The sequence below is a fragment of the Epinephelus moara genome, chromosome 14 (genome assembly GCF_006386435.1).
Source record: "Epinephelus moara isolate mb chromosome 14, YSFRI_EMoa_1.0, whole genome shotgun sequence".
In the NCBI taxonomy this organism is placed as follows: domain Eukaryota; kingdom Metazoa; phylum Chordata; class Actinopteri; order Perciformes; family Serranidae; genus Epinephelus; species Epinephelus moara.
Window position 1 is genome coordinate 6,251,972 of NC_065519.1, and position 16,162 is coordinate 6,268,133.

General features: G+C 42.7%; 1 protein-coding gene across 2 annotated transcripts in view; it reads left to right on the top strand.

Annotated features, from left to right (window-relative positions):
* LOC126401465 (protein jagged-2-like) overlaps positions 1 to 9,601 on the top strand; it is an 80,600-nt gene extending 70,999 nt beyond the window's left edge. For both annotated transcript variants that reach the window (XM_050062732.1, XM_050062734.1), the window contains 3 exons: positions 1,082 to 1,213; positions 7,901 to 8,060; positions 8,562 to 9,601. In XM_050062732.1, the coding sequence (XP_049918689.1) occupies positions 1,082 to 1,213; positions 7,901 to 8,060; positions 8,562 to 9,073 (804 nt within the window). In that variant the 3' untranslated portion in view covers positions 9,074 to 9,601. The remainder of the gene's footprint in view (positions 1 to 1,081; positions 1,214 to 7,900; positions 8,061 to 8,561) is intronic.
* Positions 9,602 to 16,162: the final 6,561 nt, after the last annotated feature.

Below are 16,162 nucleotides of genomic sequence, written 5' to 3' on the forward strand. Positions count from 1 at the left end.
GTACTCCCCATGATCCAACCTCTTTTTTAGGGTCTCATGTACCCACACAGATCTCTGTTTATCTGCTGACAACCTGTAACCCTCATCCAGAGCTACAGACAGTACCCTCTGCCTCAACATGTCAGGAACTAGCTAATAATTACTGTCAAATGACTCAAATAAATAAGCAGCGCACCTCACGTTTTGCAACCAGCAAAATGTTCTCTGTATGACTGGGGCCCAGTGGTGTCGTCCTCAGCTGAGCTGCAACATTAGCTAGCTCAGAGGTGCTAGGTGAGCTAGCAGTAGATGCACTCTTCCTTCCTCACAGTGATGGTGGGTGTAGTTTGGTTGTAAGAAAATCGTTCCTACATGAAACTGCTCACAACAAGGTCTGTGGATTATCTTGAGCAACCAGGTCATGATTTCTGGAAAGAGACATTGCTGTTGAGTTTTTCAAATGTATTTTTTTTGGCGCTTTGAGCACCACAAGCTGAGTGCCATCTAGTTCCATTATATTGGAGAGATGGCAGACATCTCTACGGCCAGTATCTCCAACACTCGGCAACTCACACCAAAATAATTTAGCTCTATAAAGAGCACTACATGTAAGAGGAAAAATATGTGTTTTTGATTTTTGGGTGAACTGTCCCTTTAAAAAGACACAGTTTCAGTCAGGATTAGTTTATCTTAAAGCCGCCTCTCCTGGCCCTTTCATGGAGAGAGAAACTTAAACTGCGGTGAGAAATAAAGTCCATAAACTTCCAGTTAAAGTAGCAGACGCGTTCTGTTGTTAACAAAGCTTGAATCTTCTCTTGTTGGTCCAGATGGTGTTTTTGTTGTTTACTACTGTATCATGAAACCTTAACTGGCCCCCTGCGGCAGGTCTGAATAAAGTTTTATGAATGGAAATGAATCTGTTCCTCTGACGAGATACTGATCTGAGATCTGAGCCACAGTCTCCCCTGCTGGGCGAGGCCCTCTGATTGCCTGCATCTGAATCAGACTTAGGAGGAATTAGAAGCTGATTGTTCCTCGCCAGCAGTGCAGATACTAATCTGTCTTATCTGTGTGTGTGTGTGTGTGTGTGTGTGTGTGGCAGGGCACCACTGTGGAGAACATCTGCTCCGAGCTGAGGTACCTTCCTGTAACTCAGACGCTGGCCGAGGAGCGAGCGCTGCTCATCCTCTGTGACCTGTCCTACTCAAACAGTGATGCCGTGGAGGTCGCCATGGTGATTATTACACACGGACACACACATGCCTGCCCCAACTGTCTCTGTGGTGGTCTTATATTATCTTGATACATGGTCCACAATCTGTATACTGTAGTTTATAATATTTTGCTACAGCAGTTTCAGATGAAGATGAATTTAAATGCTTAGATTTTTGTCAGTAATATTAATATGAAGTATTGAATTTTATTTAAGAAACAGTAAGATCCAAAACATACTCAAAGCCAAAAATATAAACAAGTTAACGGTATGGTTTATAGATATGTGTGAGGAGTGGCTCATAGCGATGTAGGTACAATATCAAATCTAAAGTGCAGGTAAGTGAATATTAATAACAGTTTTTTTCCTGGTTGTTACTACATTAAAGTGCAGGAGAAGAAATGCTACTTTTCCCTCCTGATGATACACATATTTCACGATATACAGATGCATGACAAAGATATAGTATATCAAGCTAATTGACCTTCAGACATGATTTCATTAAGTTATAAAACAGAAAAAATTGTGACAAAAACCTTAAAACAATCTTGAAAACATGTCTGTTGAAGAAAAGACTGCTTGAAGACACATAGCTTCTGAGACACGCAGTTTTAACCAAGACAGCTCATGCTTTAGACGTAGCTTTGGCTGCTAGTGCAACACCCCAGCTCAATCTCTCCTAACACTAACTTTAACATCACACGCCACATCATTCTTTTAAAGGATAAATGTGGTTATTTTTTGCCGACAACTTTGGTCTTAGTTTCATTGTCATGTCCCGTTTTTTCTTTGGTTGCAATAATGTTGTACTCACCAAGTTAATTGCTGAGATCTGAGAGCATAGCATTGTTGTCTAACGTATCAAGAAACGCAAAACAGGTTGAAAACAAGCCACCAGTTTAGGAAGATTATCTAGAACACTGGTTCCCAACTGGTCCAGGCGCGGGGTCCAGATTTCTCCTCAGTCATTAGTTCAAGGTCCACACAGTTTAATATATTCAGCGTCATATTTGCATTTGTCGTCCAGCTAGTTTGCTGTCTCTGTTAAGTAGCTGTCTGTTAGTCACTCACTCTACAGCAGGAAACAGCACTTTCCTGTGCACACATTCACTGTACTTCAAAATAAAGTGGTTTTTATTTACAAACCTGACACATTAGCGAGTCACTTGCGGTACATTCAGGACGGACCCGTGACCCACCAGTTGGGAACCACTGATCTAGAGCAATTTATTCAGCGATAAGACTGAAAGTTAAAGGGTAAGTTCGGTATTTGTCCATGTTTGTGTCCAAGTGACTAATGGAAACAGCCATTTTTGAAATTGGTCAAGTATTGAGTGCTAGTGCTGCAGCTGGCAGAGTATGAATCACTCCAAGCATTTGTGCACCGTCGATGTACGTCCTCCACAAGTGTTTGTTTTTGCCAGTGATAGGGTCAAATTATTATTCTAAGTGCCTGACAACGTTTGGAACCTTACAGAGATAGACCTGTCTTGTAACCAAGATACCCATATCGAAATCACCATTCCCGAACCTACCAGACTCCATTTACAAAACAGTGATTTTATTGTCGTACAACACACTTTATTAAAAGCCAACAGAAACAAAATCAAAATCACAAGAGCCATCCTAGTTGAAATTAACCCTTAATTCACCCAGTTAGATGTAAAAATATGCTGCTCTATACAGGCTAAAATTACCGTTTATTTAAATGGAGTCTGGTGGGTTTGATGACAGGGATTTTGGCGCTGTTCTGGTTAAACAAAAATGACCTTACTCTTTAAAAAAGGTCTATGTCTGTAGGGATCCTTAACATAATGCTGTCACACACTTACAATAATAATCTGAGCCAGTCAGTGGTAAAAACAAGCACTTTTACTGGACGTTAATTGGTGATGCATAATAGAGTGTGCCAGGGCTGACGTCAAAACCCGGAAGTTTAGCATCGCGCTGGTTCCCGGAAGAGAAAGTGAATGTGATTTTTGCATTGCGTTTTGGATTATGTCAGAAAATAAGCTCTGTGGCTAACACAAGTTTATGATACTTACAGGTTTTGTTCAGCGAGATAATCTTCACATATGAACACCTTTCATACCGCATTTGAAGCTTAAATGCGATCGCCAGAAGTAAAAAGCTAACGTTAGGCTTTAACGGACTACATGACTACTCCACGGTCGCATGACTCTTGACGTCACCGCCACTAAGCTTTCAACTGATTTCGGCCGCTTTATTTTAAAAACATTGTATAATGGGGAAATCGGACTGTTTAAGCTAAATAAGAAGCTGTAATGGCGGACTGCCAGCACTCTCGCCTGTTCGGGGGTGATGACGTTTAATGTCCCCGACAGGGTTTGTAGTCGTATTGAGCAACTTGTTAGCAACCGCCTTTTTTACGACACGTAAAAGCTTCAAAATTCACAAGTAGGGTATTTACTGACGTGTTTTATGTCGTAGAACAAAACCTGAAACTCGCTTAAGCTTTTGTTAACCACAGACCTTATTTGAGGCATTTTACCAAAATCCCATTCAAAAAACGTATTGACTTTTAGACGAGAGAACCAGAAGCGCTAAAAGCGCTAACGGAGTTCCGGGTTTACTGGCACACTCTATTGCCCCGAGTGGTAACACTGCAGCTCTGTCGTTCAATACTGGACTAGTTTTTTTAGCAATGCTGTTCCTTTTCGTCACTTAGACAAACAAACGTGGGAAAATGGAACTTATCCATCAACACATCTGAATTTATTATCCAGTACAAGATCACACACACACAAACACACACAGATTTAGACGGTGCTTCCTTCGCTCCTCTTCACTTTCTCTCTTTTCTTCTCCCATTTTGTCAAATCACACTTAATTTGTCACTGCAAATCGTTTCCAGAGGAGTCCAGTAAAGTCTGAGCGTTTTCTATTTCCAGTTTCTTTCCTCTTTGTTTTAATAAAAGAAACACAGAGGGGAAAAGACAGAGGAGGGAGAGGCGTTTGAAGCTTTTAACAACATCTGGATGAGATTTAGCTTTTCTGTTGGGACACCTTGCTGATCTTTGTCTCTGCTCTCCCTCATCTTCCTCTCTTCCATTCTGTCTTTTTTTTTTTTTTTACATCTCCTGCATTCAATTGCTCCTTTTTTGTTTCTTTCTCTCACTCTTTCTTTGCTGCTGTATTTTCCACCCCTCTCCCTCCTCTCTTGTCTTCCTCTCTCCTCTTCTCTCCCCTTCCCTCCTTCCTCTCCTCTCGGCCACCCAGGCTCGGGGGAAATCAGTCACTTCAGGGCTCTAAGCTTTTAATGGAGGGGATTAGTTCCCTTTCCTCTGATGTTTGCAGGCCTGTTTTGAGCGACAGATACAGGAAAAGGAGTGGTGAACCTGACATCCACCCAAACCCCACAACAAGGCTTTCATGAAAAACCTCACTCCTACTCGCTGCTGACTCGTGTTGCAGCAAAATGTCAGCGCTCATTTCCAAGTGTGGGTGAAATCTCTATAATCCCGGCGAGCCTCGCGGAGTGCGGCCGCTTGTGTCGATTTATTCCCGTCCAAAAGGCTCTTGGTGTGTTTGTAAACCCCTGAAACGCTCTGCTGCGAGGCCTCCAACCTGAGCAGCAAACAAGTGGTTCAATATGTTGCAGTGTGTGTGTGTGTGTGTGTGTGTGGGGAAGGAGGAGAATGAAGAGCACTCAGTTTGTCTTCATTTGGAGAGTGAGGCGTCCCCGCTTTATCTTGAGTGCGTTGGAAGGAAGATCAACAGATCTGAAAGTAGTTTTTCAAGTAGTTTAAGCAAAATATTTGGAGGCAACATTCAGACGTGCTGTTGGTGAAGCCTCAAAAGCCAAGTTTAATTTTATTCTCCATCAAGTCTGAAAGTCTGCCTGAAATTCGTTCTCAAAATGGGCAGGATTCCCCCTGAAATGCTTCACATAGACGAATTCATACAGTTTCTGGAAGCTTAACTACACTCAGATTGCATTTCATGGCTCACCTCAGGGTCCTCTTGAACATATACGTTGCAGTAATTTGTCTGTTTCTTCTCCTCTCCAATGATCGTCTCTTTGAGCTGCATCAGTGTTCCTCATCTTTCTTTTGGTTGCTCCCTCTTCTCTCTTGCTTTCATGCTCTGTTGTTTCCCTGTTGTGTGAAAAACGGCATTTACGTGGCAGCTTAAAGTTGAAGTCTGTAACTTGGCTGGTAAAAGTCACGCTGTACGTTATCAAGCAGCTTATTTTACCGTTGTTAAGTTCAAGTCATGGATATGTTTGGAGCCATTTGGCCTGAGGGTTGGCCTGTGTTCACACCGAACGTGAAGCACGTATCGGGCCACTGGAGTGTTTTTTGGAGTACTTTGCATTTGCAGAATATCCGCCCTTCAGCTGTGCTAACGGTCCTGCTAACCAACTTGGGAAGGAAGCTAATGGCTAACTTGGTTTGCAGTAAAGTGCAACCGATAGCTTGAATCAAGTGATGTGAAAACAGTTAACACAGAGGCTCCGTTCTCTGAACCAAGACAGTATCACAATTTATTATTTTTCATACCGTCGCGACAACACTTCTCCTTTTTTGATCTGTCTCTGAACAGTCCTGACGTTACGTGGTAGAGCTCCAGGCGGCCCGAGACAGCCAGATTGTTTGTTCTGAGTCTCTACAACGTCAGGAGAATCCCAATGCTGAAAGGTTTTCGCCACAAACGTAAATGCAGTTTCTTGCATAAGTTGAAAAATGTCAGCTCTCGAGAAAGTGCAGATCACTTCATTCATTCTGCCCTATCATAGTCATTTGCGTCAATATGCAAGAATTCTCATCTATTTGCGTCTGTGCATTGACTTAGTAATCTTGCTGCGAGAAATGCTCACATCGTGTTCAGTGGGAACAGCTCATAGTAACGTTATCTTTACCTGCCTGAGGAGCCCAAGGATTAACATTGTTAACATTGACATCACTGGCACTGCAGTAAGCGCTGGACCTTTCAGGCTCTGCAAGCGGTCCGTCATGTTTGGATAACTTCAAGTTAACACCACTGGAACCTGTCTGTATATGCTAGCAAAAGATGCTGTAACAAGAAAGAGTTTCGGAGCATTTTAGAGAGAGGGATCACGCCAGGTGTGTTGTTTAGGGTGCTGAAGTTGGTGTGTCTGATGCAGCGTTAGGGCCAGTCTGCTCGCATTCTGCACAGGTGCAAATGGTAGCTGAAATTTATTGGACATCACCTGTCACAAAATGTGTGTGAGAATTTCTCGCATTGTAAGTGCTAGATTTGCGGTGATCGATGAACTAATGCGCAATACCTGCAATCTGAAATTCAGGCCCTGAAATTTGATTAAGGTAAATTCATTAGGGCCTTCCGTGCTTGTTCAACTTCAATTTAAAATGCAACTTGAAAGGATAAGTTTAACCCATGAAGACGCACATGAAAGAAACAACAACAGTGGATTGTATCCTAATTTATCCACCAACAAGCATTTTGTGTGTATCAAAGCCTGATATATCTTCTGTGCCATAGCTCTCCATTGTTGTCCAAAAATGACTATAAACACATCAGTGAGTGTCACTGTTGCACTGGGTGACACACACACTGTAGTTTAATTTTAACTTTATCCCACACACACTGTCCTGCTGCCCCAAACACTCACTGGAGCACCAAATGTGGATTAATCCGCTGCTGAAAGTAGTCCCTGACTAATTCACTGTTTCCTCCTGTTTGTGTGATGAAGACCACAGTGAGCAGCTGTTTGTGCTCTGCCAGGTGCAAAGGTTATATAATAATTATTAGCAAACATTATCAAAGTGACACCATGTGATACAAGTGTATAAGGAACAATATTTTTAATGTTAAGTGAACACTGCAAAGAAGCTGCCGGGCGTTTGATCCCACCTTTCAGTAGGTGATCATTGTGGATACTCAGCCTCAGTCAGCAGTCCTGAGGTCGGATCCTCGGCCTCGTCTCACTGTGATGTGGTCTGTCAATCACTCTGGGGGCGGGATTAGAGGTGTGTGAATGAGCTGCTGATTTTCTCAGGAGAAGAAAAGAGGAGTGTTTGTCCCCGGCCGAGCAGGGAGCACAGCTGGCCTGTTCTCTATTGTTTGTCCTAATTGAACTGCACAGCACACAGCTAATCCCCCTCTGTCCCCCCTCACCACCTCCCTGCTCTCACCCTCAGCACCTTATTAGGCAATTAACTCCACCCTCTGTGGTCTCAGCGGGGGGGTCCGCAGCCTGCCAGATGTTAGGATGAGAATCTCTTTATTCTGACAGATGAATGTGTTTTTTCTTTCTCTTTCTTGTTGTCCTGCGTGGCCTCAAGCAAGACTGAGACCATTTGGCAAATGGGCTTTATTTTCTTTCTCTACTGTACTGTTGAATCTGTGCTCTCAGGTTGTTCTCTAAACCCAGAGCTGTAGCATGTTTCACCCATTACTGACAAATCAGCTTTTCTTTAAGTTAATGCAGACCAGGTTTTAGGATTCTCTGTAATTGAAACAACTTTTATTACTTTAACAACATAGAAGTGCAACAAAATAAATGACCTAGTTTTACAGTTTGCTTCAAATATTCCGTAAGAAATTAAAATGATCTCTCATTTCTTTAGTGCTTGTGCCTGTGTGACGTACAGCGTCTCCAAATCTCAAATGTGAAAACACTCAAGCTAATTAACATTAAATGCAAAACAAATTGACTCCTGTCCTTCATCTCTCTGTGTCTCTCTGTCTCCATCTGTGCAGTCCTTTGAGCAGGACGGGCGGTCGAAGGACAGCGATCGTGGACATATCCAGAGGGCGGCAAGCGCCATCATCAACGCCCTCTCCAAACGCCACAACAGCACCGTCATGCTGGCCGTGGTGGAGGTCAAAGTGGAGACGCAGGTGGAGCCGCCGCCTGTCGGTGAGTCACATGATCTTGATTTTTGTTGAATAGGTAAATGATAAAACTGGAGAGAAAATCATGTTGTTCTGTCCTCAAGACCAGTGGTTCCCAACTGGTGGGTGGTGGTCCAAAGTGGGTCATGGGTCCATTCTGAATGGGCCACAAGTGACTTGCAAACATGTCAAGTTTAGTAAAGTAAAAAAACACACTTTATTTTTAAATACAGTGAATTTCTGGCACAGCGTTTTGATTTTGATGTGCCGTTTTCTGCTGTAGAGTGAGTAACAGCTACTTGACTGAAACAGCAAACTAGCTTGACGGTGAATATATTAAACTGCGGGACATTGAACTAACCATTAAGGAGAAATCTGGACCCTGGGGCTGAACCAGTTGGGAACTACTGCTCAAGAAGATAAAAAACGTCTTTGCAGTAGTGGGCTGGGTGTTCTGGGTGTAAATGCATTTTGAGGGTAGGGTCAAGTCCGTATTATTTCTCACAGAGAAATGTCCTTCTCACAGGTTACCTGGTCCCGGTGCTGTGCGTCGTCTTCAGCGTCCTCTGGATCTTCTGCATCGTTGTTTGCGTCTGGTGGACCCGCAAGAGGAAGAAAGAGCGCGAGAGAGCGGCCCGATCCGAGGACACGACCGTCAACAACCAGCTGGAGCCGCTGCGGAGCAACGCCCTCAAGGACAACCGCGACAAAGACATTCAGTACGAATGCAAGAAACTGATGGGCCCCTCCGACAGGACGGGCGACGGGGCCGAGGGCGAGGAGGAAGGGGAGCAGGAGGGGGAGCAGGAGGAAGACGAGGAGAGGGCGCTGGGCATGGGGGAGAAGTGTCCGCCGCAGAAGTGCTCCATAGCAGGGGCGCAGGACAGGGGGGTGATGGGTAAGGGAGGGGTGATCTGCACGTCACGCAGCGGTCCGGTCAAGGCGCCGCACCGGACAGCGTACAGCCCCAAAGACAACCGGTGTAAAAACCTGAACGCCGCCAAGCTCAGCGAGGACATTAAAGACCACTATGTATGAACACATGAGCGGAGGAGGAGGGACCTTCCTGAATCAAAGAAAAACAAACTGCGATGTCTTCAGCGTCACTGACTTTTCAACTCTTAAAAGCACCAAAAGTGAAGATTACAGATGCTTTAATTTTCTATTTTTGTTTGTCACATCTTATTTAACGTCTTTGTCTGCAGCACGGAGGCTTACTTTACCAAAAAACTACAAAAAAATACAGAAAACAAACAAAAAAAAAGACGGAAAATAAACAACACAGCTTCTGGATTTCTGGTTTTCTCGTCACACTGTTGGAATCAAGAAGAATTTTCTTTTCACGGCTCCTGATTTTTTTTTTTTTTCTGTTTACAAACTGTTCTCATCAGAACTAACGCTTCCCTTCTGTTTCTCTGTCGGAGATCTAACTGGACGCCATCGGCTGGCAGCTGTTAACATTGTTTCTACTGTTCCTGTCTGCCTTAGCCCAAACCTGCGGGCCTTTTCTACACTGTCTTGATATCGTGTCTTTTTATAAAAGAAAACTCAAAAAAAAAAAGTTTTATATACATTTAAGTCCTTGAAAGTTGGCACAGAGAATCCACTGTATGATACCCGGCATGAGCATTTTTTTTTTCGTTTACATTCATAAACATCTTTTCCATTTTGTGTTGAGGCTTAAAGGTTCTTACGTATATCCTTTGAAATGATTATGTCACTGCTTCCTGCGAGTCCACATGATGATTTTTCAGTATTTGCTTTGGTAGAAAAGTGCCTTCAGCCCTTATTTTTTTCTCCTTTCCTCTCCTCCTATAGAGTTTATGCAGAATTTAAAAACATATAAAGGGAAAGATGTCCTAGTAACAACTCTTCATACCACAGTAAAGGTTATTTTCTTTGCGATGTGTACATATGTAAATATGAGAAAAAAATGGCTGTGTATATTTGAATTTAGTAACTTAAGTGATGCTTTGTATGATAGTTATTCTAAAGACTGTTTTTGTGGTTGATGTTTTTTTTTTTTTTAATGATGTCATTCCGTTTATTAGTGTCTGTCGACACTAGGACAGGTTTTATACAGATGTTCGGACTGTGTCCAGGGTCCCACTGAATCATGAGCATTGGTTTAAAAAAGAAAACTGTTTGTTTTTATGTGTTATGGTTATTTGTTACAGCTGTTCAGAACACAGACACGGAGTTTGGAGAGCTGTTTGTTCGGCCTGTCAGTCATTGTGAGAGGTTGTTAGGATGTGAGAGGCGTCGACTACCAGCTCAGTAGTCAGTGTTACCTCCATAGAAACCTCCTCTCCAACAGTCCTGTTCATTTCAACTGTTTTTTGATCCTGTAAAAAACAGACTCCCCCTCATATGCAAGATTTCTTTAACAGCTATTAAAGGTTTAGGTTTCTGAGAGTTCAGACTATTTTTAAAAGCCCTTATACGCTTAAAAATCCGTATGTCTTCTGGGCCACCTTACGTGCAAAAAACCTTTGGAAAACCATTTAATTTTTATTAAATGGCTCAAATATGTCAGTGGGCAAATTTTAACCACAACCCTACAAAAAACAATCCGAGATCCTGTTTACAGCTGGTATTAAAACACGTCTTCGACCATCTGATCACAGTGGACAGCACTAAATACAAGTGTCAACGACCACCAAGATGCATTGTGATCCGATCAATCAAACCACTTGCCGAAGTGGTCTAGGACGCCTCAGACCACATATCTTTTGTAGTGTGACCTGATTCGTCCCCGACAAGGATGCAACAGGAAAATCCGTCATCAGTTTAGGACGTGGTGGTTGTTTTGGTGACAGAGTTGGACGAAGTGTTGCATGACTGTCCATCGTCTTGCCCCCCAGAAGGAGATGTGTTGATCTTCTTCTGTGATATCTTTTTCCGACACATCTGCGGTTATCTGATCACAGTAGACAGCGCCAAATGCAAGTGTGAACAACTACCAAGACGCATTGTGATCCGATCGCTCAGTCTAGAACGCATTTGACCACATCTTTTGTAGCGTAAACACTAAAATGTCCTGATGCGTCCTTGACAAGGATGAAACATGAAAATTCGTCGGCAATGCAGGACGTGGTGGTTGTTTTGGGGATATGATGCATGACTGTCCATCGTTTTGCCCTGTGGAAGGAGATTTGTTGAATACCCCTGAGCAGCAGTGTCTTTTCCGACGCAACCGCTAACATGAATAGCAAGCATGCTAGCAAGCAGTTAGTGAGAGTGTGGACGAAATAACTGTGCATGGCGCTCTTTGACCTTCTAGCCTAAGTCATGTAGGGGATAACAAAATCTGAGCACAAGTGTAAGAGAAGCGTGATGGACACAGGTGTCAACGGCGATGTTTCTCGGCTGTCCACTTGTGTTCGAATCACCGAAACGTGTCTTAATACCAGGTGTAAACAGGTGTAAATGTTTTTTTTTTTTTAGTAAGACAGGTTCTAAACGATGCTTGTGGAAGTACTTTGGCAAATTGTGTTCGTCTGTTTCCGTTTTTTCCACATTTCATGCTGGTGTTTCACGTCCTTCTGGCTGTATGTTCGTATGTAAATATTAAGAACACCCTGTTAGCGTCCTGTTGAAGAGCATCAGTGCACAGGGAGGTAACACCTGAGAGCAGCCAGCAGGCCTTTTTGGTTTCTTTTTGTGTAAGATTTTTGTTAACGGATAGAGCTACGTCTCTTTCTCCAAAAGTCTGGAGAAGTGAGACATTGGTCGTTTATTTTGGCACGTGCCCGAACCCTCCTTATTGATCCAGAGTTCACTTTACTTTGAAATGATGCTGCAGGTTGAACATTTCTGCACTTTTTTGTTCAATAGTACGACGGAAAATGACTTAAGTTGTGTCCAGAATTACTCCCTTATTTGAGTTTTAAATACTTCCAACATAAAAAAACAGTCAGCTTCTTTATAGTGAGCGATATATTGAGATGTATGGACACTCTGTCAGAAGTATCGGACACACATCTCTTAATTTTGTGATTTCACAGCGTCCATTTTGTTTCATTTTTTTCATCCCTTCTAAATATTTACAGACCACTAGATCAAAAGTTCTGAGGAGCTCTGCTGCCTAATCCATCACCTGCTCTTAATTAGGGACTCCAAATGGTGCAAACTACAGTAAAGTATCCCTGTGCTGCATCAGAGAGTCAGGTTTTGACCCAGTGCTGATGCATCTGATTTCTATTTTCAATACTCACTTTTACGGGTCACAGGGTCCAAACACCTTTGAAGCACTGCTGCCAGTCTCCGTCTCTTCGGCCTTCTCGTACTTCAGTTATAAATCTAGTATTTTACAGTGTGTTGACAGTGGAGATGCCACGCAGGGCAGCAGGGTGTTTAGTGAGTATGAAAACCCTTCTTGTGCTGCGCCCCCCCTCCCCCCGACATGCCCTGCTGCAACACACTGAGTCCCCGTCATAGACAAAAGGTGTGTGGTTTGAGTGGGAATCGACTCACAGCGGACGAGTGTGAATCCTAAATGTTTTTCCCCGTTTAGCCCCGCCTCTCCTCGTGTATCTATTCTGGTCTAATGAAGGGAACAAGTTGTATTGTTGTTGATGTTGTTGTGGTTGTTGTTCAGTGTTTGTAAAGAGTCTGTTTCTGCACTAAGAACACACAGGAGAAGAGAAACATTTAGCATTACCTCCACAGCGGTAGTGAAATTAAAAAGAGAGTCAGATATCGTCACTATTTTGTGGATGAACATTATGTTTTCAAGGTTTTATGTTTTTGTTAATAATGCTGATGCAAATCATGTAAAACCCAAATTCATACTCTGTCAGTAAATCTTACGTTGTGTGAGTCCCACAGGAGGGGCTGAATGTGCAGAACATTGTAATTATTTTGTACAAAATTTGGTAAAAGTCTTGGTTTGTTAGTGGATTTTTTTTTTGTTTGTTCTTAGAACAATCCTATTATTTATTAAAGTATTTTATACCAAAGTTCATTTGGTTTGTCTTTTTTTATGTGAACATATTTCAGGCAAAAGTGTCTCATGACTGGTCCTCACTAAGCCCCGTCCCCCTTAGTTACTGTCGCTCTACACTTTAGACACGCACAGGTGGAACTGAGCCATCGTTACGATCATCAGCTTCACCTGTGCTTTTTCTACAAGACATGTCCAAATGTCTGCTGTGAAAAAGGTCAATTTTGAGTCTTTTACTCCAGGTAGGCAAAAGCAGATTCTTATTTTAAGCCAGCTACAGTCACAGGCAGATTCTAGCAAGGTAGCTAATTAACTCCATGAGTTGGTTATTAAAATTGTTTTAATGTTTCCAGCAGACTGAAAGGCATCCTAAATGTTGATTGAAACAGGCTAAAGCTAACAAGTCCCAGACAAAAAAACAGCATCTTCACCACTTCATCATCCTGTAGACGATATGGAAGGAGCAGCAGAGTTCTTGTGTTGTGTTGCAGGGCAGAGCTACATTAGTTAGAAATAGTATTATAGTATATTATTATGTCATATGTATTTCTCTCTAACATTACAGTTCACCCCAGAATCAAAAACATATTTTTCCTCTTACCTGTAGTTTTATTTATCAGTCTAGATAGTTTTGGTGTGAGTTGCTGAGTGTTGGAGATATCAGTTGCAGAGATGTCCACCTTCTCTCCAATATAATGGAACTAGATGTCACTCAGTTTGTGGTGCTCAAAGTGCCCCAAAAAATACATTTGAGAAACTCATCATCAATGTTTCTTTCCAGAAATCATGACCCGGTTACTCAAGATAATCCACAGACCTTGTTGTGAGCAGTTTCATGTAGGAGCTATTTTCTTTCCACCAAATTACACCCATATCACTGCGCAGAAGGAAGCGTGCATCTACTCATTAACGAGAGGCTCATGCTCGTGACAGCGGGAGATGTAAACATTAATGGCACCCTCCTCAGCTTAGCTGTAATGTTAGCTAGCTCAGTGGTGCTAGGTGAGCTAGCAGTAGATGCACGCTTCCTTCTGCGCATTGATACGGTTGGTATGTCTCTTTCCAGAATTCATGGCCTGGTTACTCAAGATAATCCACAGATGATGTTGTGAGCTGTTTCATGTAGGAACTATTTTCTTTGTACTGAACTACAGGACAGGTGCATCTACTGCTAGCTCACCTAGCACCGCTCAGCTGACGAGGACGCCATTAATGTTTACATTTCTTTTTTTTTTTTTTGTAAATCCTTTTTTGAAATTTAAAATAACAAAGAATATGAGGTTGTCGTGGGTGTTGCAAGGACAAATCGCAGTACATTTGTCACTTACATCCTGGCATACAGTGTCACACTTTTCTCAACGATTTTTATACCCAATGTTTTGTACATTTTTCTATCTCAAGCCTTAAAATAAAACTCTTTCCATACGGTATATTTAGTTTATAATCTACAGCAAGTTGTGGCTTTCCTGCTACTTGACAAAAGTATCTTTAATAAATATTTATCTTTGTGTGGGACAGTTACATCTCTAACTGTCTGGAGCATGAGCCTCTCCTCCATGAGTAGATGCACACTTCCTTCTGTGCGGTGATACAGTCTGTGGGTGTAGTTTAGTAGAGAGAAAATAGCGCTATGTGTAAGAGGCAAAATATGTATGTTTGATTTGGGGGTGAACTGTCCCGTTGACTTCTTTCAAATGTATGTATTTTACAATAGAGAAGGATTTGGGGATGAGGACTAACTAAAGAGGTTGGCAAAGTTATTCAGGTTTAAGGTTTTAAGTGGAAGACAAACTCACCGTCTTGAAGTTTAGTTCTTGTATTTTAGGTTTCGGAAAAGCAATAAAGATGCTTGATACTATATAAGATATTTTAAATAGGCTAATATATGGCCAAACAATTGGTGTTTGGGTTACAGGTTTGGCAAATGGTCAGTTTCTTCATTAATACTTACTAAAGAAATGTTTGTCGTTGTCGAAGGCTTTTGGATTCAAAATGAGACATCCAGATTTTGTAAAAAAAAATAAATAAAAAAATCCCATGTAGTCTTCCAAAATTATTTAAATATATATGTCGATACTTTTTTCTGAGATGGAAATTCATCTGTTTGAAAATTAAGTCTTGTACAGTCTCCAGGTAGCCAATCAGCAACCTCTCTGCCACCCGCCTCATTTAGCGCCACACCAATGAGGTGCGTCGTTAGCGTGCCTCCATCTGCCCCTTTAACAACACTGTGGGAAATGATTAACATTAGCCCGCTCTGCATGAAAGCCTCCCAGCAGCTGTGCTGGATATCCATAATGCTTGGTGGGACGTTATGTGCCGTGCTGTGTGTTCATTAACCCGGCAGTTGTTTTGGGAAGAATGGGAAACGTGTCTGGAATCCTGGATGGCGCAGCGCTCGGGTCACACGCACGTACAGCGCACGGTCGCTGACCTACTTGGAGAGGAGTATAATGAAGGAGAAGGAGGGATGATGGTGTAGTAGTAGGCAGAAGGGCCGGTGGTGGCATTAGGATCGCGTGTCATCCTACAATGCAGCGTGTAAGCTGACGCCAGATTCCTACAGGAGCTGGTTATAGTGAAGGCTGCTGGTACACAGGTTCAGTTTCCATGATGGGATTTGTGATGTCTCAGGAACACACAGAGTGTGTGGAGCTTTGGGTCTGAGCATGACAATGACACACCTGCATTAAACTCTTCATAGAGCAGGAATATTATTGTTATATACAATTAAATTAAATGATCTTCATCAGCAGATCAAGTCGAGATGTTTAAATTCCACCCTTAGTGTACCAGATCTCGTCCAAACTCAGAAGCTAAGCAGGGTTGGGCCGGTACAGTACCTTGACGGAAGACTGCCTGGGAAAACCTGGTGCTGGGCGGTGTGGTGTTGCAGTGGTTAGCATTGTTGCCGCACAGCAAGAGGGTTCCTGGACATGCAGGTTAATTGGTGACTCTAAATTGTCCGTAGGTGTGAATGTGAGTGTGAATGGTTGTCTGTCTCTATGTGTCAGCCCTGTGATAGTCTGGTGACCTGTCCAGGGTGTACCCCTCCTCTCTGCGTCTCAGTACCCCCCAATGTCAGCTGGGATAGGGTGGATGAGAGTCGAAACGTCTTCAAGAAATGCAAGCAAGTCCAGTTGCCTACGATATAGCACTTAGGAAAACAGGAAGACGATAGC